The sequence below is a fragment of the Mesocricetus auratus genome, unplaced genomic scaffold (genome assembly GCF_017639785.1).
Source record: "Mesocricetus auratus isolate SY011 unplaced genomic scaffold, BCM_Maur_2.0 Super-Scaffold_4256, whole genome shotgun sequence".
Classification (NCBI taxonomy): Eukaryota; Metazoa; Chordata; class Mammalia; order Rodentia; family Cricetidae; genus Mesocricetus; species Mesocricetus auratus.
In genome coordinates, this window is record NW_024429182.1 from 18,888,789 (window position 1) to 18,914,421 (window position 25,633).

Sequence of the window (25,633 nt, forward strand, 5' to 3'; positions counted from 1 at the left end):
CACAATCAAGCCTAGGCCTATATCCTCACTTCCCAAAGAAGACCCTCATCCACCGCCCATTGTGCCTCTGCCCAGTCTTACAAGGTAAGGACTTCCGGACAACATCACTTCATTCATTGGGTTCCAAGGTATTTTTAGCTCTGGGCAGCCTGGCCTGGTGGGTGACTGGCAGCAGGCAGAGCCCTCCATGTTGCTCCTGGCTCAGCATTAGAGGTGGCTGGGCAGAGGGCGGGGGCCCACGCATACCTGGTATCCTGGTCCACAGCTGCCTCATTGTCCCTGGGGGAGGAGCCAGGTTGCTGCCTCTGCCACTGACCTAAGGCTGTGAGCATTCTTTCCTGTTGATTCATCCCAGGGAATGTTTTGGGCCCAGGTCGGGTGGGGCAGGGCCACTGGGGGGACATCTTAGACATGAGCAGCCAGGGGTAGACCCAGGTCTCTGACAACAGGGTAAGACCGGGCAGACATGTGCCATACTGACCCTCCTCACCTTCTGCCCTGAGGTCACGTTTATTTGCACGTCCTCCGTCTGCAGACTGGGACAGCCCCCTGCCAGTGTCTAGCACTCCGCCCCCTTTCTAGCACATAGGAGAAAATTAACCGAGGGTCCCGGATGAAGGAGACCTTACGGGGACACCTGACAAGACAGGATGTGGGAGACAAGTCACTGGCTGCTCTGGGACTAGATGAAAAGAGGTAAACTTTTGTCCATTTCACAAGTGGGATCCTGAAGGAGTCGACGGGACGGAGACTGGGAAGTCAGGGGCCCGGAGCCTGGGAGCTACTTCAGCTAGGGACTCCCTTTCTCAAGCCTTCCTTCATTTGATATATTCCACAGCCTCTCCCTCCTCGCTATCCACCGTTGCTTCTCCATCCCCCACCCCCTTAAGCCTGACCAAGTCTTAAGTTCTCTACAGAGCGGTTCACGACTCTGGAAAGCAAGTCTGTCTCCTCGGACAGAACTTGACAGTGAAGAGCACAGCTTTGCTCTCAGGCTGCATTCGGTAAAGCTTGGGGTCCAAACTACAGAGAGGCTAACCCCTGTCACTTAAGCATCAGTACCCTACCACTGAACAGGGCCCTCACTCCAAAAGGGCGCCTGTATTGTCCTGCATAAGCAGCCCACAGGATCCAGACCTAAGACCTCGGGGCGCTCAGAGCCACGAGGTCAATGGGACACAGCCTTGATTGCCCGCCCATTAGACAGAGGAGGAAACCGTGCCTGCAGAGGGATTCGCAGATCCGATCCTCGCCCCCACCGCGCCTCTCCCGGGACTCCATCAGTCCCCGTGCTCCCCGCAGCGCCCGGGACTTCCCGGCTTGGCCCTGTCCCGAGCTGTGCGCCTGGCTGATGGCCGACCGGGCGGGGCGCCCGTGCACACAGGCGCGCCCGGGGCGGGGCCAGCGACCTCCCCTGGGAAGGCCCCGACTGGGGGCGGGAGGCTGGTGGATAAAAAGCCCCCAGGGCGCCCCGAGAGGCCCGTTAGCGCTGCTCGGCTGCGCGCCGGCCCAGCCCCAACCTCCGGATCCAGCGGTGAGCTCCAGCTTGACGCGATTCCTCCGCCTTGCCTCTCGCTGTCTGTCCTTCTGTCTCTCGCGGGTGGGCAGGCCTCTGAGGGTTCCAAGGGCCTACGAGGGATGGGGAACCCCATGGACACTTCGGCCTAGACCCCGCGGGTCACAACCTGCTTCCCCACTGGACAAGTGCCCAAGATGGGGGACTTGGTCCAAGGCTACATGGGTGGTGCGTACTGGCCCGAAGGAATCTGTGTGCTAGGTTTGTGAACACACTTTGTGTAACTATTTCTCACTCTGCAAGAATGCTTAGGACCTGATGCCACTCCTGTGACTTGGGGTACTAAGCACCAGGGCAAAGCTGGGCTCCAATTACCCACCCAGAGCTGACTGCGAGACGAGGTGAAAGGAGTAATTGGAGGCAGAGGGCATCAAACCCCACCTTCCCCAGCCCTATACAGGTGGGGCCCATCTTCAGGTGCTGCAATGATGCCATGGGGTGAGGGCCCAGAGAGCTACAGAGAAAGGACTGGGAGAGACCCACAGCTGGGGCCCAGGACAGCCTCCCCCACGTTCTTGTAATCTTTTGGGGAATCACCCTTTTCCCGTCCTTCCCTACGGGCACAGCTGCTCAGCCCTCACTCTCCAGTCTGACTCATAACCAGCTACAAGGTGGAGCTCCATTCATCCTTTCTCCCCTCCCCCTTCCAGCATCCCTCCTGCGGTTTTGAGAGCCCAGCCTGTAGCCAGGTGGCCTGTTTGAATCCCGGCCAGTCCAGCGATTTCATTTCTCTGTCTGACCTTTCCGTCTGTGCAACGGAGATGCCTTTTCAGACGTGTTCCTAATAGGCATTCCTATTCTATTCCCCGACCCCACCCCCAACCTATTTCTTCCTTGAGGAAAGGGACTGCTTCCTTCTCCAAGGGCCAATTCTCAGCCCAGCCTTTCTCCTGCACTCAGTTCTGTGGAAACGAATGGGAAGATAGGATACTGGGACCCTTACTCGAGGGAGGAGCATTTGGACTCGATGTTGAAGTGTATGTAGGAGTTTAACAGTCTGAGTAGAATGAGCAATGGGAGCAAAAGCCTGAGCACTTGGAGATGAGGGCTGTTTCGGGAACGAGATGAGTTTAGTGTGGGTTACAGTTACCGGATCTGGAGTGGGCGGGAAGTATGGAAGGGGACCTCTCCCAGGGTCTGCCCTCTGGTAGCTGAAGGAAGGGCACTGCCCTGGCTTAGAGCCCAGGATCTAGGAGCAGAAGATCTGTCTCGTGCCTTCCGAGGAGACCTCCTCCAGGCTGTGTGGACCTTAGCCACAAGCCCCAAAGAGAACAGCTCAACCCATCAGAGACACCAACAGCATGCTCCTCCCTAGGACCGCTTCTCCTTTTACAGGTGTGCACCTGAGAAATTAGACTTTTGACAGGATTGAGAAACTAGACTCTTGACAGGATCGTTGATGGTAGTTGGGGGTTCCCTGCTTCCTATCTGGAGCAGTGTAGAGTCACCCCTCAACTCAGACTGCGACCCCAGGCTGCAAGCCCAGTGCTTCCCAACCCCTGTTGTCACTTGGTGAGGGAATGCTCTGTTTGGGGTGATTTTGGCGTGACTCAAACTCTGGTGCTCTGGGACATGGGGAAGCAGCAGAGAGCATTCTGGTGACCATCAGCTAGGAGCCCCTAGGGGCCCTGAGTTGGAGTGACGCCAGTCTAGTGCTGTCATCTGGAAGAAAGTGTGGCAGGGCCAGTGGAGGATGGCAGGGGCCCAGCCTCAGTGTGGCAGATGGGGCAGGGGGAGTCTGACTTCATAGTGTAGGTGGTAGAGACGGGTGAGTCTAGGGACCCACGGTTGGACAGTGGAGACCAGCGGTTCTATCGAGCTGCTGTAGCGGTATTGATGGCTCACTGCTGCAGACTACTCCTCGAAGGAGCTGGCATGTGCCTATCCAGGGAACAGTCTTATTGATCCGGTAGGCGTAGATGCTGTTGTCACCCTCATTTTACAGAGGGCAGACACTGGGGTGCAAACTTACCTCACATTACCTAGACTAGTGGGGAGGTGTAATTTGAACCCAGGAAGTCTGACTCCCCTGTCTCAAGACTCGATACTCAAGCCCCATGCCATGGCACCTCCCAGCAGGCAACCCATAGACGGAGTGCCACCTTCACATCGGGCACCATTCTGGGCACTGGGGATACAGCAGGAAGTCTTCATTGCCATGGAGCCTCATTTCTCAAAGCCATCTGGTATATTTGGATGCCCTACCATCCAGCCTTGCACTGAACAAGGCCATGGGGTTGCGGGCAGTGCTGGGTCCCGGAGGAATAAGGAGTGGCCCTCAGCTGGATTCCAGCCTTGGGGACTGGAGTGGCAGGGCCTGAGGCCTTCTCTTCTCAGCTGATGAGCTCCCCCATGAGCAGGGTTGCCAGGGAGCTGACCTTCGACTCTTGACCATCCTGTCTACAGCTCCCAAGTGCTGGGATTACACTCTGATGCTCCTATCCCTGGCTGACCTGTTCTGCCTTTAAAGCTTTCCCCGTTCTCCTTCTCTGTCTGTGGCGAGGGTAAGGAGTAGTGTTTAATGTCTTAATTTCTGGGTTCAACACCTGGCCAAACTGATAATCCACAGGAGGCAAGCTGTCCCGGCACATCTGTAATCCCAGGAGTTGGGAGGCAGAGACAGGAGGGTCCCGAACTCAAGGCCAGCTCTAGCTACATAGCAAGATGTATGTGTGTGTGTCTGTGTGTATGTGTGTGTCTGTGTGTATGTGTGCACGTGCGTGTTTGGCACTCAGATTACACAAGTGTTGGCAGAGGACTAATCTTCTCCATCCACTCCTGTAGTGACCTCCAGAGCCAGGGTGGAGGAAAGTCAGCAGTGGGGACCTCAGAGGGCTCTAGTAGCTCCATTCAGACATAGTTCATCTCTGTGCCCTGCCCTCCAGTCCCAAGACTAGGCTGCTAAAATGCTAAGAGGCTCAGTTTGGCCCTCCTTCTAATATATGTGTCCCTGCCTGAACTCTCCCAGGGTTCCTCATTTCTGACAAGATGAAGGGAGCATGTTCTGCACGGTGGACAGGACCCTTGATAACCCAGGACCTGCCTGCCTCTCCCTACCTCCTTTCAGATCTTAAGCAGGCTTGGGAGATGGGTGCCTCCTGTTCTGCTCTGGCATAATTTCTTCCCCACTTCTTTCTCTTGCCCACCCTGTCCTCTCTAGCTGGTCTGCCCCCTTTCCAGCCTGGGGGAACTCTTATACATCCAACAAGACCCAGGCTGAGTGGTCCCATCTTTTTTTTTTTTCTTTCCTTGTTTCTTTCTTCATTTGGTCAGTTGGTTTTTGAGACAGGGTCTCACGTGACCCAGACTGGTCTTGAACTCATCACGTAATGGAGGCTGACCTTGAACACGTGATCTTCCTGCCTCTATCTCCCAAGTAATGCGATTATAGGTGGGAGTCACCATGCCCCACTTATACATCTCTTCTTTAAAAGCCTCCTCCAGCTCCCCTTCTCTGTGTAGTGAAGGTGAGGAGTATTTAATGTCTTCACTTCCATGTCTCTATATCTGGCTGAACAAGTGGACCAAACAAAGCCAAGTCCCTCCCAAAAGTGTAACCAATGTATGAGTCATACAGGGACATGGGCCATACAGCATCATGGGCCATACAGACTCATGGGCCATACAGACTCATGGGCCATATGGTGGCGTAAGCCATACAGCAGCGTGGGCCTGGCCTATGGCTGAAGGGACAGGTCACCCAAGCCAGAGGAGACAGCAGATGGTATTTGGCTCAACCTCCTCACCTTGGAAATAGGGTACTGTGGCCTGGAATTTAAGAGATGTGGCCAGGCCCGCAGCAGAGGTGGAGGAGCCCTGATTCCCCTGAATATCCCTTCCCACCCCAGCATTCCATGCACATTTTTGTGGGTTGGGAAGTAGCATTTTACCCTTTACTTGGGGCACCGGGCACATCAGTGGCAGGCAAGTGTGTTACCACCAGGTAGGTGTTTCTGACCCGAGGGTAACCCTGGAGGCTCCAGGGACAGCATTTGGTTAGCAGGCCCCTTGCCTTCCTGCCTTCACAGTTGAGGAGACAGGCTGGGAGGAGGTGATGACCATTGTGCATTCCTTCCCCAGGTGTCCCTGAAGCCACCGTGATGTGGCCCCCACCAGCCGCCTGTTCTCTGTTCCTGCTGTTGCTGCTAGGCCAGGCCCCTTCCAGCAGGCCACAGTCATCAGGCACCAAGAAGCTCAGGCTGGTGGGTCCCGCGAACAGGCCAGAGGAGGGCCGCCTGGAGGTGCTGCACCAGGGCCAGTGGGGCACTGTGTGCGATGATGACTTCGCTCTCCAGGAGGCTACCGTGGCCTGCCGCCAGCTGGGCTTCGAGTCAGCCTTGACCTGGGCACACAGTGCCAAGTATGGCCAAGGGGAGGGTGAGTGACCGTGACACGCTGCCCTACAGGATGCAAGAACATGGCACCAGCTTCTTCCTCCTAGGACTAGACTCCCCGAGGCTCTAACAGAACTTTCTAGAAGCCCACCCAACCTTTCATGACCAGGTCAAATGGCCTCTCAAATGACAACCCTTCCTGAGTATAGCTGCAGATGACATCTGCTGTGGCCTTCTCAGTCTCTCTAGGAATGAGAACACCAGCATCACCATCACTAATTCCAACTTCTCTGAGCATAGTGATTTGCACATAGTGGGTCCTGAGGAAGTGACGGACAGACAGAAGGGTAGACAGATGAATGGGTAGGTCTGATTACTAGATCTACCTGCTGTTATCCAGAAACGGTTTCTGTGGACCTGGCTCCAAGAGGAAGCAGTGGGCAGGGGTGTGGATTCTAAGACCCCTGACACACATGCTTGTGCGTGCACACACACACACACACACACACACACACACACACACGAACCAACTCCCTTCTCCCATGCTCCTCAGTGCTTGAGGGTGTAGGCTCTCTCTCTCTCTCTCATCCTTGAGCTCATTTTCCCTCCCTACAGGCCCCATCTGGTTGGACAATGTGCGTTGTTTGGGCACCGAGGACACCCTGGACCAGTGTGGATCTAACGGGTGGGGTGTCAGTGACTGCAGACACTCAGAAGATGTTGGGGTGGTATGCCACCCCCAGCGCCATCGTGGCTACCATTCTGAGAAGGTCTCCAACGCCCTTGGGCCCCAGGTGAGGAGGCAATTCAGGCCCTGTCCTGAGCTTCGGACTGGACAGGGCAGAGAGCCTCCTGTAGGGTGAGCCTGGGAAGGAATGGGTAGCGCTTGGGCTGAGCAGCAGCAGTCCTGACACCAGCTTAATGTAGAACCAGTCAAGGGATCAGACGCTGGGCCTGGTGGGAACCTCAGAAACTGTTCCTCATGAAGGAGGCGGACGTGGGGCAAGGGGGCTGCTTCACCCACAAGCCTTGGCCACAATTGCTGCCTCTTCCCAGCACAAACAACCCCAAGCTAAAAACAGCTCAAACCAAACAACAGCAACGGGCAGGGCAGGGAGCCGGCTCCCACCCTCTGCTGCCCGACAGCCGCTGCCTGAGGACAGCTGGCCCTGGCACACTGGATCTGTACTGGGCCACCATGGGGGGGTCCATTCTAGTTTAAGTCACTCAGGGCCTTAAGTCACTCAGAGTGGTGGGTCCATGGATACCGGGGTTGATCTCAAGCAACTGTCCTTGTCCATTTCAACTCTGGTTGGCACAAAGAAGACCCTTCCATGCCCAGCAAATCCCCATCCTCCAAGGGCTCCTGTCCTGACCTCAGTTTGGTAGATATGAGAAGGGAAAGGGTCTAGATAAACCAGGACTTTGGCTCCAACTCCCCTGTAGCCCTCAGCATTTGCCTCCCACTCCCTGGGCCGACAACAAGGGGCAGGAAGATGGCTCTGAGTCTGGCCTTCTCAGGAAGTTCTACAGTGACCTACAGGAGGCCCAGGACCCCAGAGACATGGCCTATGGTGAAGTGACTCTCTGCCTTGCAGGGCCGGCGGCTGGAAGAGGTACGGCTCAAACCCATCCTCGCCAGTGCCAAAAGGCACAGCCCAGTGACGGAGGGGGCTGTGGAGGTACGGTACGAGGGCCACTGGCGGCAGGTGTGTGACCAAGGCTGGACCATGAACAACAGCAGGGTTGTGTGCGGGATGCTGGGCTTTCCCAGTCAGGTACCTGTCAACAGCCACTACTACAGGTAGGAGGGGCGGGATTGCCAAGCCGGACCTGTGTGTGTGTGTGTGTGTGTGTGTGTGTGTGTGTGTGTGTGTGTGTGGTGTGAACCTTGAAGGGTTCAGTGAGATTCTGGAGGGACACATTGATGGGAGGAAGTCTTTGGTAGTGCAGTCCTCATATGTTGGGATTGAAGGAATACAGACCACCTGGGGACATCTCCTGGACTGCTGAGTTATGGACCCCTTAAGAGAGCTAAGAGCGAGCAGGGAACTTTAAGGTCCTGAGAGTCATCCAGGAGTGGCCAGAAATTCAACTCCATGCTCGCCAACCCGATAGAAAGACCCAACTGTGGTACACACCGAAAGCAATTGAATGGGAAAACTGTATCCCTTGTTAAAAGGACTTAACTAAAGGCCCTGTATTACAGCACTGCCCACAAGCGTAGACAATGCATCCGGGTCTTGACTCCACCAGGAACTAGCTCAGGTTGGGGTACACCTGGCCCTCAACCATCCTGTGATGGGACTCTGTGCTGTCCAGGGAACTCCTGCTCTGATCCAAGCCAGACTGTAATTGGGTTACACACAAGCAAGGCCTTGGGTGGGGAGTTTGCATACAGAGTATTTTTATATGCTCTGTCAGAAATGTGGCCAAACCGTCGCAGAAGATTACATCAGACCCATAAATAACCCCCACACCCCCAGTCCACCAGCTGTGTCAGTGACACCCTCAAGCATTTCTCAAGACAGAGGATCCACCTCTATGTCATCTACCCTGCCCCACCCCTGTTGGGTTACCAAGCTTCATCTAGGCAGTGGCAAGGAGCTGGGTTCTGAATAAAAAGCACGGAGAACAGCCATGACTCTATCTTTGGGGATGATGGGGCCATGGGCCCCTGGTTCCCCACTACCTAGTAACTGCCAATCAGGCCCCAAAGACTCACCGTCCTTCAGCAAGGCAGCCCAGGCTGTGGGTGGTGGTCCCTGTCCCAATCCTCCAACAAGACTCTCAACTGCCACTTGTTCCCAGGGAACCTTTCCCAGGTCTCTTCTCACAGGGACCTCCTAAAGGATCCCTTCATCTGGACTGGGAGCGGGAACAACGAGTTGCTTATTCCATGGCAGCCCCACCACAGGGGAGGCTTTGGGGGGGACAGAGAGGAAAAGAAAAGGGGGGAGAGGGACCGGGAGGAGAAGATCCGGGGAGGAGAAGATCTGGGGGGAGAAGATCTGGGGGAGGAGAAGATCGGGGGAGGAGAAGATCAGGGGGGAGAAGATCGGGGGAGAAGATCTGGGGGAGAAGATCTGGGGAGGAGAAGATCTGGGGAGGAGAAGATCTGGGGGGAGAAGATCTGGGGGAGAAGATCTGGGGGGAGAAGATCTGGGGGAGGAGAAGATCGGGGGAGGAGAAGATCGGGGGAGAAGATCGGGGGAGAAGATCTGGGGGGAGAAGATCTGGGGAGGAGAAGATCTGGGGGGAGGAGAAGATCGGGGGAGAAGATCTGGGGGGAGAAGATCTGGGGGAGAAGATCTGGGGAGGAGAAGATCTGGGGGAGAAGATCTGGGGGAGAAGATCTGGGGGGAGAAGATCTGGGGGAGAAGATCTGGGGAGGAGAAGATCTGGGGGAGAAGATCTGGGGGAGAAGATCTGGGGGGAGAAGATCTAGGGGGAGAAGATCTGGGGAGGAGAAGATCTGGGGGAGAAGATCTGGGGAGGAGAAGATCTGGGGGGAGAAGATCTGGGGGAGAAGATCTGGGGAGGAGAAGATCTGGGGGAGAAGATCCGGGGGGAGAAGATCTGGGGGGAGAAGATCTGGGGGAGAAGATCCGGGGGGAGAAGATCTGGGGGAGAAGATCTGGGGGGAGAAGATCTGGGGGAGAAGATCCGGGGAGGAGAAGATCTGGGGGGAAGATCTGGGGGAGAAAATCTGGGGGGGGGAGAAGATCTGGGGGGGGGAGAAGATCCGGGGAAAGTCTATGACATCTGCTGTAAACTTCAGAACTGAGGAGTCAAGGAGCGGGGATTCTTGCACCCCTCCACCCTGTCTGTTTTCTCTACCACAGAAAAGTCTGGAGTCTGAAGATGAAGGATCCCAAGTCCAGGTGAGGAGTGGCATTTTAGAGGGCAGACGCAGGCGTGTGGCGTGAAATGCTTCCCCTCCTCCCCATCCCTCTCCCTTTCCTCCCTGCTTCTCCCCTGAGCTCCTCCATCCCCATTCAAGCCCCCCACCCAGATCTCCTTGTCTTCCAGGCTGAACAGTCTGACAAAGAAGAATTCCTTCTGGATTCATCGGGCTGACTGTCTGGGGACGGAGACCCACTTGGCCAAGTGCCAGGTACAGGTGGCTCCAGGAAGGGGCAAGCTTCGGCCGGCCTGTCCAGGTGGCATGCACGCTGTGGTCAGCTGTGTGGCTGGGCCCCACTTTCACCCACAGAAGCCGAAGCCCAGACGCAAGGAGTCCCGCGCAGAGGTGGGCGCCGGGGTACTCTTGACTGACCTCAAGGTGGGGGTCCTAACGAGCAGTGCCCTGCCGGGTGGGTAGAGGGCAGAGGAACCACACTGGCAGAAGGTGCTGGGCTCACCGAATGAAAGAATCTTGGGATTGATTTTTTAAAGGTCATTCATCATCCCACCACAGATGGAAAGTTGACATCACTTGCCATGGATAGAAGGCATCTGTGGAAACAGTAATTAAATTGTAGCTGCAGCCATTGAGGGTGAAGCATTGAACTCGAGCCCGAGCCCTATGTTTATAAAGTAGGTGAGAGACAGGCAGTCGTGCACACTCGGTGCCAGCACTCAGGAGGCAGAGGCAGGTGGAGCTCTCTGAGCTCAAGGACAGCTAAGGCTACGTAGAGAAACCGTCTCGAGGGGAAAAAAAATAAAGGCCCCCGCCCCATGTCTCTGAAGAAGCAGAGGTTGAGAAAGGGGTAATTGTGGGAAGTCAAGGGCAGGATTAGGAGCTGGGCCTTCACTCTGGCCTTGAAACTTGCAGGAGTCCCACCCCGACTTCTACCCTGGTGGTTCAGTGCTCCTGGCTGCCCTTGCTGAAGCCGGCTTTCTCCTCTTTAGCAGGAGCTGAAGGTGCGCCTGCGCTCTGGGGCGCAGGTGGGCGAGGGCCGTGTGGAAGTGCTCATGAACCGCCAGTGGGGCACAGTCTGTGACCACAGGTGGAACCTCATCTCAGCCAGCGTCGTATGCCGTCAGCTTGGCTTTGGCTCTGCCCGGGAGGCCCTTTTTGGGGCCCAGTTGGGTCAAGGTGAGCAAGGAGGTATGGGTGTGTAGAAAGGGCCAGAACAAAAAGTTCACTCTCCAGGGAGGGGAAGTCACGAGCGTGACTTACAGAGGCGCCTCACGCCGTACACCGTTCCCTGCAGGGTTAGGACCCATCCACCTGAGTGAGGTCCGCTGCAGGGGGTACGAGCGGACCCTCAGTGACTGCCTCGCCCTGGAAGGGTCCCAGAATGGTTGTCAGCATGCAAATGACGCTGCTGTGAGGTGCAACATTCCTGACATGGGCTTCCAAAACCAGGTGGGTTTAGGTCTGAGTGGTCCTCAGGCAAGGTCTGGGAGCCCCCGGGCACAGCCTGGAGCCGGGGGCTGGGGGGGTCGAGAAGAAAGGCTGCACTTTTGCCATGGTGGTCCAAGCGCCCTTGGGGCTGGCCTGAAGACCCCTCTTCTGTCACGTGGCCCCACATCTAGTCCCACAGACGGCAGAGGGCCATGGGTTGGGCTTTACTGGTGCGCACACTGGCTCACACTCCCGGGCCCTGAGTAAAGTTGAGAAAGAAGAGGCATCAGGCCAGGGCTACCGGAAAGCAGCGCTGGGGATGGGTAAATTGCCGGTGCCTCGGAAACGGTGCTAACTCTCTAATGGGGTGACCGTCGACCGGGTGGCAGCTGCAGACACCCTTGGCAGACTGAGTCATCCATCACTAATGGTGGGAGATGGCCGGTAGGAGGAAGGCAAGGTCCAGGGAGAAGCCCCTGCCGTAGGCGCTTTAACTAGGGTTTCTCCAGCCTGCAGGGACATCACGCTAGTGAACTAAGCTCATGTCACGGGCGACGGGTGGCAGCGGCCGCTGGTGTAGGATTGTGCCACCCTTATCTGGCAGGCCTCCCAGCCTGCAATCCTGCCTTCTCCCCTTACACGCCTCCCTTACAGGTGCGCTTGGCCGGTGGGCGCAACCCCGAAGAGGGCGTGGTGGAGGTGCAGGTGGAGGTGAACGGAGCCCCACGCTGGGGGGCTGTGTGCAGTGACCACTGGGGGCTCATGGAGGCCATGGTCACCTGCCGACAACTTGGTCTGGGATATGCCAACTTTGCTATCAAGGTAGGTCCTAGTATGGCTCCTGTGCACAGCCTAGGCCTCCTGAGCTGGCAGGACGAAAATGTCTGCCAGAGCTGCTAGTCATTCATTCATTCATTCATTCATTCGTCAGTTACTCGCCGGGTGGAGCTATGGGTTGTCACAAACTGGGTGCTGGGGATGGTGTGCCAGACAAGAGCGCAGCTGAGGGAAGCCCTCTCGGACGGCCTGCTATGAATCTTTGCTTGTGGGAATCACGAAGTGAAGTTAGCCAGTTAAGAGGGGAGAAGAATAATCAGCCGTGGAAGGGCCCCTCGGTTGAGGAAACAAGGGCTGGGCTTGCAGTGTGCTCTCTGGGGAGAGGGCTGTGAAGTTCAAGGGGAAAGGACGCAGGGACAAAATCACCAAGGCAACGGGCATGCTGGGCATGCAAGGGCAGACTTCCCCCAGAGGCCTGGGCTCTGCCCTGGCTGGGGTGTGACGAGCATCTGGGAATGGGGACACCCTACCTGATGTAGGAATGAGAGATCAGGCTTGTCCTACTCAGACAGCAGAACCGCTTTCTTGGAGTTGGACGGGACGGTGCCACAGGCAGCAGGGAATTCCCCCAGTGACATTAACTTATATCCGAGGGGTCCAAATGTGGTAGAGATTGCCCGTAAGGTAAGGCTCTCATCAGTAAAGACTGCAAGGCCTGTGCTGGACTGCCTGGTGGGGATGGGGTGACGGAGGCACTGTAATGACTTGCATGGCAGTACCTCTCTGCTCTGATGGGACCACGCTGGCTGTCTCCTAGGACACCTGGTACTGGCAGGGGACACCAGAAGCCGCAGAGATAGTGATGAGCGGGGTCCGCTGCTCGGGCACAGAGCTGGCCCTTCAGCAGTGTCAGAGGCATGGGCCTGTGCACTGCTCCCACGGCCCCGGACGCTTCTCAGCCGGAGTCGCCTGCATGAACAGTGAGTAACAGGACCGGTGGGTGACAGGGTCAGGGAGTGGACACAGCAGCTCCACCATTCTCCAGCTGTGCGGCTGAGTCATCTGTCATATCCAGATGCAAAGCCTCCCTGCCCGCCCCCCTCATGGATTTTCTGGGAGAATAAAAATTGAGAAAACATGAAAGCACAAGGAGCTTTAAAAGAGGGCTTTTCAGTTGGGGATTGTGAACACAGTTTTAGAAGGGTGAAACAGACTAGAAAACGTGACAGTCCATTCCATTTAGTAAGGGCAATGGCTTTTCTAGGAACTGTGTGCTGAGCTGCAACATAAAATGAATTTATTGCTGTTTGTGGGAAATACTTTGAAATACGCTGTAGAGGATACACAAATGTGAGGCACACCAGAGCCTAAGGCCAAACTGGTTCCCTTCCAAGCTGTGGAGTTTACCCAACAGGCTTGAGGACAAGACCATTTTGTGGCAAGCGCTCGCCCCACAGACCCAGATCCTCAGGGTTGCAGCATCTATTTGACATTGACCAACAAGGCGGGAGCCAAGATAATTACATCCAGTCCAAGGGCTGCAGGCTGGCACCAACCCTGGAGGCCACTTGACCTTCTTCCCAGCCATGCTCCAACCCCAAGACATCTTAACCTGTCAGTGAGCCCTCTGTGTAGCACACCCTCGGGAGATCCATGGGCCTACCCTGCTCACCCTCCCCTGAAAGAGACAGGATGTCGGTGGTGTCTTCCACACCCAGGCCCCATAGTGTGCTGGATACCTGCTCTCAGGCCCCCTGCTTGGCAACCTTGGACTTTGACTACCTCTGGGGCATCTGTCATTTTGAGCACATTTGGTGCTAACAGTTGGCAGGTGGATGGCCAGCAGCGTTTACCCCTCCCCCTTCTCAGTTTCTGTTTGTTTGGTTGTTCCACGCTCACTCCCTCTGAAAGCTCCCCTTTCCTTCAGGAGCTTGGGTCTGTCAGGGCCATATCCTGGCTTCCCACAGGGATTTCAAGTGCATGTTTTAGTGACACAGAAGGCACCGTGTAACACAGTACACACCACGGCCAGCCAGAGAAACAAGCCAGTGCCCCCATGCACTCTCACCAGGTCACAGCCTTACCCCTGGGTGCCTCTGCTCAGCTACCTAAGCCCTAACCCCCCTCCCCCCATGTGAGAAAGGCCGCTTTTCTCTCGAGTTTACGAGGCAGCAGCAGAGTGGGTCACTGCTTAGCAGAACTGACATTTGAAAGGCAGTGATGGCAGAGACTTCAGAGGAGGTGAAAGGCAGTGATGGCAGAGACTTCAGAGGAGGGCCTTACAGGCGAGGAGAGGGCCAGTCTGACTAGTGAGACACAGGCACACTGACCTGAAAAAATTACTATTATTATTATTATTATTATGTTGTTGTTGTTGTTGTTGTTGTGGGAGTCAGTTCTCTCCTTCCACTTGGAATACAAGGATTGAACTCAGGGAGCCGGGTTTGCACGGCATGCACTTTCACTGGCTGGGCCACCTCGCCGACCTCAGGTTGGACTTCTGCATGCAGAGAGGCACTGGAGACACCTGTGAAAGTGGCTAGGCTAGCATGGACCCCCTCGAGGGAGCACAGAACCACACCTCAGCAGCCTGAACCGCACAGCTGAGGAGCAGGCAGGCTCCAGAACCAACTCCTTCATTTTCCAATCTGGTCCTCTCGCTCAATATCCATTACCTGTTTACTGCAGGACAATGTCCTAAGCATGGTACAGATATCACCTATTAATACCACCAGTATGATTCCCACCTTGTAATGACAAACACGAGACACAGAAACATTAAGCAGTCACAGAGGTGGCAAATGGTATAGTCAGAAACTCAGGCAATAATGAATGCTGGCTGCAAACCAGCAGCCTTAACCGTGACAACGGAGCTGCCTCCAGGTTAAAGGGATGGGCTGTCCTTGTCGTTAGAACTCACATCTTCTGACTCAGGGGTTTCGGTGGTCGGGGGCGCCTGTGCTCACACGGAGAGCAGGCTCCGTTGCCTTCTCACCATGATTCCCTGCCACCCTGCCACCCAGCTGCTCCAGACCTTGTGATGAACGCCCAGCTGGTCCAAGAGACGGCCTACTTGGAGGATCGCCCACTCAGCATGCTGTACTGTGCTCACGAGGAAAACTGCCTCTCCAAGTCTGCTGATGACATGGACTGGCCCTACGGACACCGGCGCTTGCTGCGCTTCTCCTCACAGATCTACAACCTCGGCCGAGCCGACTTCCGCCCCAAGGCTGGACGCCACAGCTGGATTTGGCACCAGTGCCACATGTTAGTACCTGCCCACACTTGGCTCTAGAGGATGGCCTCGGGTAAATTCCCTCTAAGTCTGCCTTTCTAGCCACCTGGCTGGTCTTACCCCAGGAGATAAGGGGATCCCTGGAGCATCTCCCTGCCCCCACACTCATACATCGTCCTTGGATGGAACCATGTGGGTGCTGCTTATGGAAACAGTGATATTCCAAGGAGATGTGATTGCCAGCGGTTGGTCTCTGCTTGCGTGGAATTACACGTTTCCCATATTGGATCTTAGGTGGCCCCTGTCTTCAGAAGCCAAGTGGGGACCCCAGAAACCTGGAGACCCCAAATAGGATGTTTTCTCTGTAGAAAAGGTTGGCAGGTCCCTGCAGTACCAAGGCTAAGCCTCAAAAGAGCGGCAGAGAACAGTCTGGTACAGAAGGAGACGGTGAGCATCTGCTCATAAGGAACCTCCAGACCAGAAAGAGCAGAGGCAACGCCTGTGACGGAGGCAGTGTGGAGGGATTTGTACTATTTTCTTTCAGGACATAGCCCTGTGTAGGGAAAGCTGGGAGGAATGGGCAGCGATCTGGGGACTTGGCCTTGTCTGAGTTAATGAGCACCTTTTCCTGTAGCATGCACAGAGCTGTCATTACCACCAGATTGGAAATACAGTAGCAATTTTGTCCCAGGCTGACGGAGCAGAGCTAACTCTCTCCCCACCTTCTTATCTACAAGGCCATCTCCGGGCCAATGCCCCCAACCCCACCTCTGACTTGGACTCTACAGCCAAGGTCCCAGCCTTCTGAAGGCTGCCAGGGACAGTTTGTACCTCTCTTACCTGAATTAAGATTCTGAGTAAAGGGGACAGCTGAGCCTCGCTGCCTGACAGAAGTGCCAGCAAAGAAGTCTGTGAGCACGCTAATCTTGGGTTTGGAAGGGGCACTGCCCTGTTATTATGACTTTCCTCCTTGGGTAATGACGGGGCCTCAACCTTCCCTGCTAACCTCTCCAGATGGCCCACTCCTGTCGCTGTGGGGCTGACAGCTCTGCTTCTTCCTCAGGCACTACCACAGCATCGAAGTCTTCACCCATTATGACTTGCTCACGCTCAATGGCTCCAAAGTGGCTGAGGGGCACAAGGCCAGCTTCTGTCTAGAAGACACAAACTGCCCCACAGGTTCGTGGGCTCTTATTCACGTAGCCGCCCGGCACACTCTTAACAGATCTCTCAAGTACCTTTGGGGTCAAGCTCCTCTCCCCGTTCAACAGGCCAGGCTCCTGAAGAGTCTAGCTTGGCGATAGCACTCAAGGCAATTCAGAAACTTCAATTTCTGCCTTTCAGTGGAAAGTCATTTCCTCGAAATTCCCAGCGCTCTGTACCACCTTAAAGAGGGTTAACAAGTTCAGCAGCTCTTGGAGGGCAGGGAATGTGTTTCCTAGTTGGACCCCAGCCTGAGCCCTCAGTAATGTAAGCAGGTGAGCACCAGATCTTCTGAGGGCTGGTGGACAGAGTCAGTACCAGAGGGCTAGAATCCGCACCCACACTTCTTAGGCCAACAGGGATTTTTACTAGTGCATCCAAAATGGCACTGTCCTTGTCACAGATGTAGTTCGCCTGTGCCAAGTTTAGTTAGCATGAATTCTGTACTCAGACAAGTCATTTGACTGACCCATAGGCCCCCAAACTCATGTACTGGGCAAATATCCAGAGCTGGTAAAGTCAGTTTGAAGACTAACTGCTGAGGAGCCCGCAGTGCCTGGTCACATGTGACTTCTTGATGCCATGGTAATTATATACTCTCCCTTACAGGAGTGCAGCGGCGTTATGCATGTGCCAACTTTGGGGAGCAGGGAGTGTCTGTAGGCTGCTGGGACACCTACCGCCATGACATCGATTGCCAGTGGGTCGATATCACAGATGTGGGTCCCGGGGATTATATCTTCCAGGTAAGGACAATTTCCAGCAGTTACAGATGCTCTGGGCTCAGAGGAAGGTGGTTTCCCTTCCAGGAGCTCTGTTGCAGGGGAAGAGCCCTCACAGAGATCCCAAAGCTCTGGGCTTGAGTCCCTATTCAGTGGACACTGGGCAATTCCCAGTCCTCTGTGAAGAGGCACGCTGATGTGAACTTCCGGGGGTGACAGAGGATCAACAGATCAGGGCATAGAAAGACCTCAAGCACCAGGCAAGGTGGGAAAGACCCTACATGTGGACTGAGACCATGTCACCCACTTTGTTGTCCCCTTCAACTGCAGGTGGTTGTGAACCCCACAAATGATGTGGCAGAGTCAGATTTCTCCAACAACATGTTGCGCTGCCGCTGCAAGTATGACGGACAGCGAGTCTGGCTGCACAACTGCCATACAGGTAACTCAGCCATGGTGACGACGGCCTTATGTAGGAGGGAGCTGGCCTGGGTGTGACCTGTAGGTATGTGCAGATGCTATGGATGGTATGACATTGGTCAGACCGTCAACCTTACCACCCAGCAGCTAGACTTCATTATGGATGACTAACTATAAAATTCATTTCCAGTCTCTCCAAAGTTTTCCTATCCTCTCAGGTACATCAAGATTTTCTTTTCCTGACTGGGGGTGGTAGCACATGTCTTTAATCCCAGCACTCAGGAGGCAGAGGCAGGCAATCACATAGTGAGTTCTAGGACAGCCAAAGCTACATAGAAAAACCTCGTCTCAAAAAAAGAAAAGAAAAACAAAAATGCTTTTCTGGTCTACCCTTGTCCCTTTCCTGTAGCTTTCCTGAACAGCCTTCCTAGGGAAAAGTTTCCTTGGTCTCCACTGTTTCCTTCAGCTATAAGCAGGGCGTCAGAGGGTGGAGGAAGGAGGCAGCTGCCTTTTGTACAGAACCCTCCATCTGAAGTTGAGCAGTGCCTACACTTGCTAAGGCTGTGTATGTCAATGTCAGACAGTAGGATGCAGGAACTCAGTGCAGCAGAGTGGGCACACACACAGATAACCTTAATCTGGTGAGTTCCCCAAAAAGGGTATAAAGTAAATGGGAAGCAAGCAAAGACCTGGAGGCTTGAAGAGATATCAGGAAGCAGTATGTGAGTAGGATTTTTGGAAGCAGGGAGATACAAAAAACATTCTATGTGTCTGCCTTCTAAACCTAGCCCCACCACTCTCTAACCCAAGTCAGGAAATTTCAACCTGAGGGCCTTTTCCTTTTTTTAAACATTGGATTTCCCCTGGAACTGGAGTTACAGGCCACTGTAAAGCCCTGCAGTGTCGGTGCTGGGAACTAAACTCAGGGCCTCAAGAGCAGTGCACACACTTACCTGCTGAACCATCCTTCCAGCTACAATTCTTTTTAATTAATTTTTTTGTTGTTGTTTGGAATGGTCTTGGTATGCAGTTCAGGCTGACCTTGAACTTGGGGCATCCTCAGCCTCCTGGGTACAGGCATTACTGAGGACAGGCATGTGCTGCTCTGCCTGGGCAGTTTTATTCTATAGAAACAACTATGAGCTTCTACATCACTGAAGTGGTCTCCGGGGAGGGGCTACAGGAGGGTGTGTTGTGACAGAAAAACACTCCTGGGGATCCCAAGGCCCTGGGGTTGGAGTCCTGATTCAGTGACACTGAGCAATTCCTGGTCTCCGTCTCTGAAACAGAGATGCTGACACCTACATCCCACGAGCTTCTAGGAACCACTGACAAATTTCAGTCAAAAAACAAAGTTTGTTTATAAATTCCTTCCGTGGTACTGAAGACATTTTTTTAAAATTTAAATTTCTTCCATGGTACTACAGGCCTTCCATTGGGCTAGACAGGTACCCTATCACTGAGCTACATCCCTAGCCTCATTTGTTTGAAAAGTTACTCTGCCAACAAAGGGGGAGAATGAGGAGCATCTAAGCTTCATACCTGGGTAGCTATGTAGACTGCTGACTCTGAACAAGAATGTGAGAGGAACTGGGCCTGTGTAATCCATGTTCAGACTGCTAGGGACCCAGGGCAGTGATGAAGACCGGAAAAGCAATGCCGGAAGTAGAACCCACCAAAGTCCTCACACAGATATGAGGGCTCTCACTGCAATGCACCTGAAGTCAACTGACAAAAGCACCCTAGGAAACGAGTGACACGGAGCCCAGTGATGAAGGAATGGAAGTGTCCCCCCACCCCGTAGGCTTCAGGGGGAAGGGGCGCCTGGGGCTTCAGGGGGAAGGGGCGCCTGGGTGGCAGTCACAGATCGTCCCTTCCACTGCAGAGCCACAGCAGGGGAGATGACTGGCCTTTCCTTTCACTCCCAACCTCCTGTTGCTGTTGAGTTGCCAGGTAGAAAGCAGGGGACAAGGCAAGTAGGGTGGCCAGTCCCCAGGGCACAGAATGAACCTGGAGAGAATTGGCATAGCCCTTTCTTTCCACTCAACAGAGGGACTGTGTATGTGCCCAGGAATGCCCTGATGTTTCGGGGCTGTGGTGGGTTTGGCTACTTACTTGTTTTCCTTTGGCCTGCAGGAGATTCCTACAGACCCAATGCGGAGCTCTCCCTGGAGCAGGAACAGCGGCTCAGGAACAACCTGATCTAAAGCCATTACTGCACATTCCCAGCTCTGCTCACACACCAGATACCTCAGCTTACTGGAGCCACGCCCTTCACAGAGCCCCGACTCACAGGACCAGGGGCCAGTGACAAGGAGCACCAAGAACCTGCTCAGGAAGCCTTTTGACAGCCAGATCCCCACCCGGATGGCAGCAGTCTCAGGATGGCTCTGGGCCTCTCCCAAGTGCCTATGGCCTATACAGCATGGCCTTGAAGCTCTGGCCCACTAAGCCTTCTCTTCCTTAAGGAGACCCAATCTGTCTTAAAGCTTGATGTACAGTTCCCAGGTTCAGCAGCTCTAAGTTCCTTAGGGACAAACTGTGGCCAAGACCTCCATCTAAGTGGTGCTTTGCAAATGTCTTGGAGGAGCAAAGGACAGAGGACCAAAGAACAAAGAAGTGGAGTCAGTTGTTATGAGCTCTGTGCAGAAACAAGCGTGTCAGAGCCACACCTGTTGGTGCAGTCCCTCATCTTATCCCACTTAGAACTCACGCCCCATCCTTCGTTTGTAATACCCAGACTCTCAGGCCCCCTTCCATTTCCTGATGGGTCAACATATCCCCAATTCCTGGGGCTGGGGCGGCAAGACAGGGCCTTTCCCACAGAGCAACGAGTTATTAAGAAGACAGCTGAGGTCACATAAACTCAGTCTGTCAGGACCTCTGACAAAGGAGACAATAGTACACCCCACATCTGACAGGCAGGCCAGTCTCTGTTATGAGCACCCACATGTCAGGGTTAGCCTGTTTCAGACTTCACCTTAAACAAACCTTTGCAATTGGCAAGAAACTGGCCAATCAAGCCACTCTGCAGGAACACCAAGATAGGTCTGGTAGAGTTAGGAAAGAAGACTGGGGAAACCGGAAGTGAGTCAAGGACAAGCCTGGGAAAGGCCACCGTGCACGTGTGAGGTGTCTGCGCTGCATTCTTGCTCAGGAGGTGTGAGACCCCGGGTCTTCTTGGGCATGTCTGGTCTTTTCTCCACTGACATGCACACAGATGAGCCTTCTAGGTCTTTATAGCCAATAAAGTTTGCTCATTGTGGACTGCTACAAAGACCAGACCAGCTGTGCTCCTGTAGCTTCCAGCGCAATGCACTCTGCTGTCTTCCCTCCAGAGCTGGACGAGAATGCACAGAACACATTGCTTGGGATCGCCCACCACAGTCTGTTTCTTAGTCAGATACCAACCTGCTTAACAATACCCTCCCCAGGCTCAACACTGAAACTAGGGTCAGAAAGACAGAGGTGATAGGGAGGAGTAGGAAGGCATGACAGAGACGGTAAACTTTTACAATAGAGGCTACAAAACCAAATGAATGGTAGCAGAGAGAGCTGCTTTACGGTACTCTCCTCCCCACAATATACAAGCTACCCCAATAGTGAAAAGGGACATGTTTTGGGGGTATCTTCTGTGAACACAAAGTGCCTTTTTCCATTCCCTCCCTTCCCTCATCTCCTTCATTTGGCAGAGGAAGCCTATTTTGGTGTAGTAGTTTAGATAAACAAGGGAAGGACTGATTTCCTGTTGGATCCAGCAAACAGTGACAACATTATACTCACACATGAAGCTAATGGTCTGTGAAAGAGTGTGCAGCTAGCTAGGGGGTTGGGGTGGGAGTGGTGGTGATGACTAGACCTGGGCAGGGCGCTTACCCTCAGCTTCTTGTTAGATCTAGTTTCCAAGAGGCCAGAAAAAGCAGGCCAGGTGGACAGTAACCAGCAGCACCGGTCTCGGCCTCCCTGCCCACATCACATGGCTGGTAGGAGCAGCCAGTTCTAATTCCTGGAAAAAGCTATACAAGGGCTGTGCTGTTAAGCTTCTAAGTTGAAAGAGAAAGACACGGGAAGGCTGGTGGCCGGCATGACTTAGAACTAGATGAGGAATGTTAACAGAATACCAACCGCCAAATTCCAGACAGAGCCCAAACCTCAGAAGACGTTCACCTTGGCCCTGTGTGGCCTCAGGAAAACCAAAGCGAACTAACCTCCTAATGATACAAGGGCCTTCATGCTATGAAGAAAAAGCTAAAATCCATAGGCCCTGCAACTTTCTACTATAAATTGTACCTAACCCTGAGATTTAGATGTTCACCACACACAAAACATCTATGTACAGCACAGAAGATCAGGTGCCACCCCTAATAGCTAACATTTCTTCTGGAGCAGCCACACTCTTCAAGCAGCTCGCCTAATTTTAGAGGGGTCTGGTCCATGAGACAGAGGCAGCCATACACTGTTCACTCGTCTGATCATAAAAGGTCAGCTTACACATAAGCAAGGCTTTGATCCTCCATGGATGAACTCAGGGCAGTCTGTACCAGGCCATGGCTGGGATTTCTTACCACTGTCCAGTACACAGCAACCCCAACTACTGGACTAATGTAAGCAAAAAGCACATTTTCAATTAGAAGTAAAACATCAATGCCTGTAACTTTCAAATGTCAATTTAAAGAAATTTATTCTCTGAGATTATAAAAATTACCCTGAGAGTTAAAAGTAGCTATCATTAGATGGAAGATAGGTTGTTAGAACACTTAACGAGAAAAAAATTGTTTTGGAAACAACAATGGACTTACTTAAAAACTGGGTAACAAACATGGGGCTATGCATTATCATTAACAATGCCTTTAAAGTACACTGACCAGTTAACAAGAAGCATGTTCACAGACAGGTGACAAGAGAAGTCATTTGTTTATTTGTCCAAATAGCCTAGGAGTAGAGTTCAGAGGTAGAGTGCGGTCCAGCACGTGTGGCTGTAAGTCTGCTATCTAACAAGGGGTAGGGTGCCAAAACACGGCAAGTCTGTGCCTTAGAAACACATCAGCAATGCTGGGGCGGGAGTAATGGCTCAGCAGTTAAGAGCCTGGTTCTTCCAGAGGACCCAGGGACGATGACTGGCGTCCACATGGTGGTTCACAACCACCTGTAATTCCACTTCAGAAGACCTGACACACTTTTCCAGCCTCCACAGTTACCGGGCATTCACAGACATGCGGGCAAAACACTGATACAAATAAAATGATTATTATTAGTGATAGCCTATAGTTATTAATAGCTAATAATAATAATAAAAATAATAAAAGCCAATGCAATCCTTGGCATTTTCTTTCAATGTGCCCACTGTTCAAACAGGCCTACCAATGTTAGAGAAGTCTGTTCTAGGAAGACAGAGCATGAACCCTACAGGTACAAGCCAAAGACTTAAGTAGAAACAGAGGATCAAGAAAACAATGTATTTTCCCACATATGGAATGGTGGCACTCACTGGATAGGGCCACTGGGAAGCCTGGAATGAGAGACAGGGCTTCAAGACTGGAGTAGCAATAGAGACAGGCCAAGACTCAGACCCAAGGCCAGTATCATGTAAGGAATATTTGAAGAGCCCCATTCTACCATGTTCTAGACAAAGCTGATAATCCATCATTGTCATGGGCATAAAGAGAGGCTTCTGCCATAGATGACAGCACAGTGTGACTCCACTTCCTGCCTCCTCAGCACTTAAAGACTAGCAGTACCATATCTTCAGCACAGAACTACTTCCCAAAACTACGAAGGCGGCAGCTGTGAGACAGAAAAGGCCGTATTGGTGGCTCTGACGGGACCATGTCCTTTTGGGAACTGCTCACTGCCTAGTGGTGTTTACTTCATCCTGGCAGCTCATCGCTGTACTGTATGGTCTGGTGCTACTTGCCAAGTGCCTGTGGCACAGGTTAAGACTGTACCAAGAACAGGCTGGGTGCCAGACGCCCCTGCAGGGTGTCAGAGCTGACAGCTATGGAAAAAGAGGTCAGAGGAAAGCTGCAGAAGGAGGTCAAGGCGAGAGAGGCTGCCACACGAAATGCCAACACTTAGGGGTACACTTAGGGACAGAAAAGACGGGGAGTGCCCTATTCACTGGGGTTGATGAAGCAGCACCTGTTTAAACCGTGCGCGGCATCAGAGCTATGAAGATTAGAGAGCTCACGTACGGGGCTTTCTTTTGTCGTTGCTGGGTTTGGGGGGGGGGCGACTTACAAACACCAGAATGATTTATATTATAAAACAGCCTTTAATCTCTCTTTCTCACAACATATCATTGCTGAAATTGGAGCTGGCACTAAGCTCCCTGGGGCTGGCTGGTTGAGAGGGAGGGGAGACCCCGGCTGCTGTGCAGCTGGCGCAGTACCAGGCACCAAGCTTAGCACAAACTCAGGAGTCCAAATACCCACATGTGCCACGCTTCCCTGGCTGTAGAGTTGTGGAGCCAGCAGTGTAGACGCTATCTGCCAAGTACACCAGGCACTCTGTGACCTGCTTCCCACCACCCCCTTGCGGCTCTCAGTGAAGCACTGAGGAGTACCCTGCCACACGGGCCCCCACTCCTGTCACTGCAGGGTGAGTCCTCCGTTCTGCTCCGCACTTGCTTTAGACTCCCCCTGGGAGTGTGACCCACACTAATGTGACCTCTTCTACCCAGAGGACTCTCAGAAGCCACTTCTTCCTTTTCTTCTCACTTGATGGTTACTTTTAACATCTTCCACTGGAGGGCAGTTCCAATGCAGGGGTGAGGACCGGACTCCTTGTTCTCACTTGAACCCTCCTGTCCTTTGTCTTGTTCACGTTTTCTTTAACATGCTCATCTGCATGTACACAGCTCTGGAAGGATCCTCTTGTCTCAAGAACATGAAAACACTTCCTGATTCATGGATTCACCCTTTCAGTAAGTGATAGTCAAACTGCAGATTGGCCTCTGCCTTCCCAGATGTCTTCCCGCTGCTTGGCTTCCAACCGTTTTCTCTCTGTAAATAAAGGCCAATGTTAATCATTCGATTATATATTTCACACAGTTAGTGAGTCTCCTTTAATCAAATTACAAGACAAATTTTATTCATGAGACAGGTAGATTCCTGATGAGTGCACCTGAGTCCAGAGGTTAATAACTTTAACTTTCCAAATGATTTATAGAATTGATACCACTCTAAGACATCTTTATTCCTTTGTTTTTCCTCTCTCTACTCCTTCCCCATTTCTTTCTTTTGTTTCTTCTTTATGTTGTACTGAAGATAAAACTCGGGGCTCCACACATGTTAAATACACACTGTAGCACTAAGAAACTCGGGGCTCCACACATGTTAAATACACACTGTAGCACTAAGCTTCAGCCCCAGGTTAACTGCTCTGCTTAGTTCTTGCGACTCTGACACAAGCTTAGGTCATCTGGGAAGAGGGACCATCAATGAAAAAATGACTCATCACACTGCCTTGTAAGCAACTCTATGGGGCATTTTGAGATCAGCGACTGATATAGGAGGGCTCAGACCACTGTGGGTAGTGCCATCCTTGAGCAAGCCATGAAGAGCAAATCAGTTAACAGCATTCTTCCATGGCATCTGTTTCAGTTCCTACCCAGGTGCCGTGCCCTGAGTTCTTGCCCAGACTTCCTTCAGTGATAATTTATGATCTGGAAGTTACAGGATAAAATAAACTCTTTCTTCCCCACGTTGGTTTTGGTGGGTCTTTATCACAGCAAGGAAGCCAAATTAGGATTATCTACTGTAAACTGCCCCTCCCCCATTTTAAGCATTTTATAGTATGTTCATGTGTGTTCATTTGTGTGCATGCCATAATGACATGTGGAGGTAAGAGGACAACTTGTGGGAGTCATTTCTCTCCTGCAAGGTGGGCCCTGAAGATTAAACTCAGGTCATTAGGCTTAGTGACAAGTGTCTTAACACAATGAGCCAGTAAGCACCTTTACACAATAAGTCATTTTCCCACACTCCCACTGTATGGTTTCTGAACAGTAAGTAAAGATTTGGAAAGATATACATACATACATACAGACAGACAGACAGACAGACAGACAGTCAG

At 53.0% G+C, this 25,633-nt stretch overlaps 2 protein-coding genes across 3 annotated transcripts in view; one reads left to right on the forward strand and one right to left on the reverse strand.

The window, feature by feature from the left end:
* The first annotated feature begins 1,331 nt into the window (after positions 1-1,331).
* Loxl4 (lysyl oxidase like 4) lies at positions 1,332-20,837 on the forward strand. 2 transcript variants are annotated; one of them, XM_005063576.4, is made up of 15 exons: positions 1,332-1,534; positions 5,657-5,953; positions 6,526-6,704; positions 7,509-7,714; positions 9,756-9,794; positions 9,943-10,162; positions 10,765-10,951; positions 11,070-11,224; positions 11,858-12,025; positions 12,798-12,960; positions 15,004-15,247; positions 16,279-16,394; positions 17,028-17,164; positions 17,471-17,582; positions 19,697-20,837. In XM_005063576.4, the coding sequence occupies exons 2-15, from the start codon at positions 5,677-5,679 to the stop codon at positions 19,765-19,767; spliced, it is 2,274 nt and encodes a 757-aa protein (XP_005063633.2). In that variant the 5' UTR covers positions 1,332-1,534; positions 5,657-5,676; the 3' UTR covers positions 19,768-20,837. The 2 variants fall into 2 exon arrangements, with proteins under 2 accessions (XP_005063633.2, XP_021091560.2); XM_021235901.2 differs by having other exon boundaries at positions 10,768-10,951.
* Positions 20,838-23,811: 2,974 nt separating this feature from the next.
* The window catches only part of R3hcc1l (R3H domain and coiled-coil containing 1 like), an 82,803-nt gene continuing 80,981 nt past the window's right edge, over positions 23,812-25,633 (reverse strand). The window contains exon 7 of the mRNA XM_040744288.1: positions 23,812-24,561. Coding sequence (XP_040600222.1) covers positions 24,494-24,561 — 68 coding nt within the window. The 3' untranslated portion in view covers positions 23,812-24,493. The remainder of the gene's footprint in view (positions 24,562-25,633) is intronic.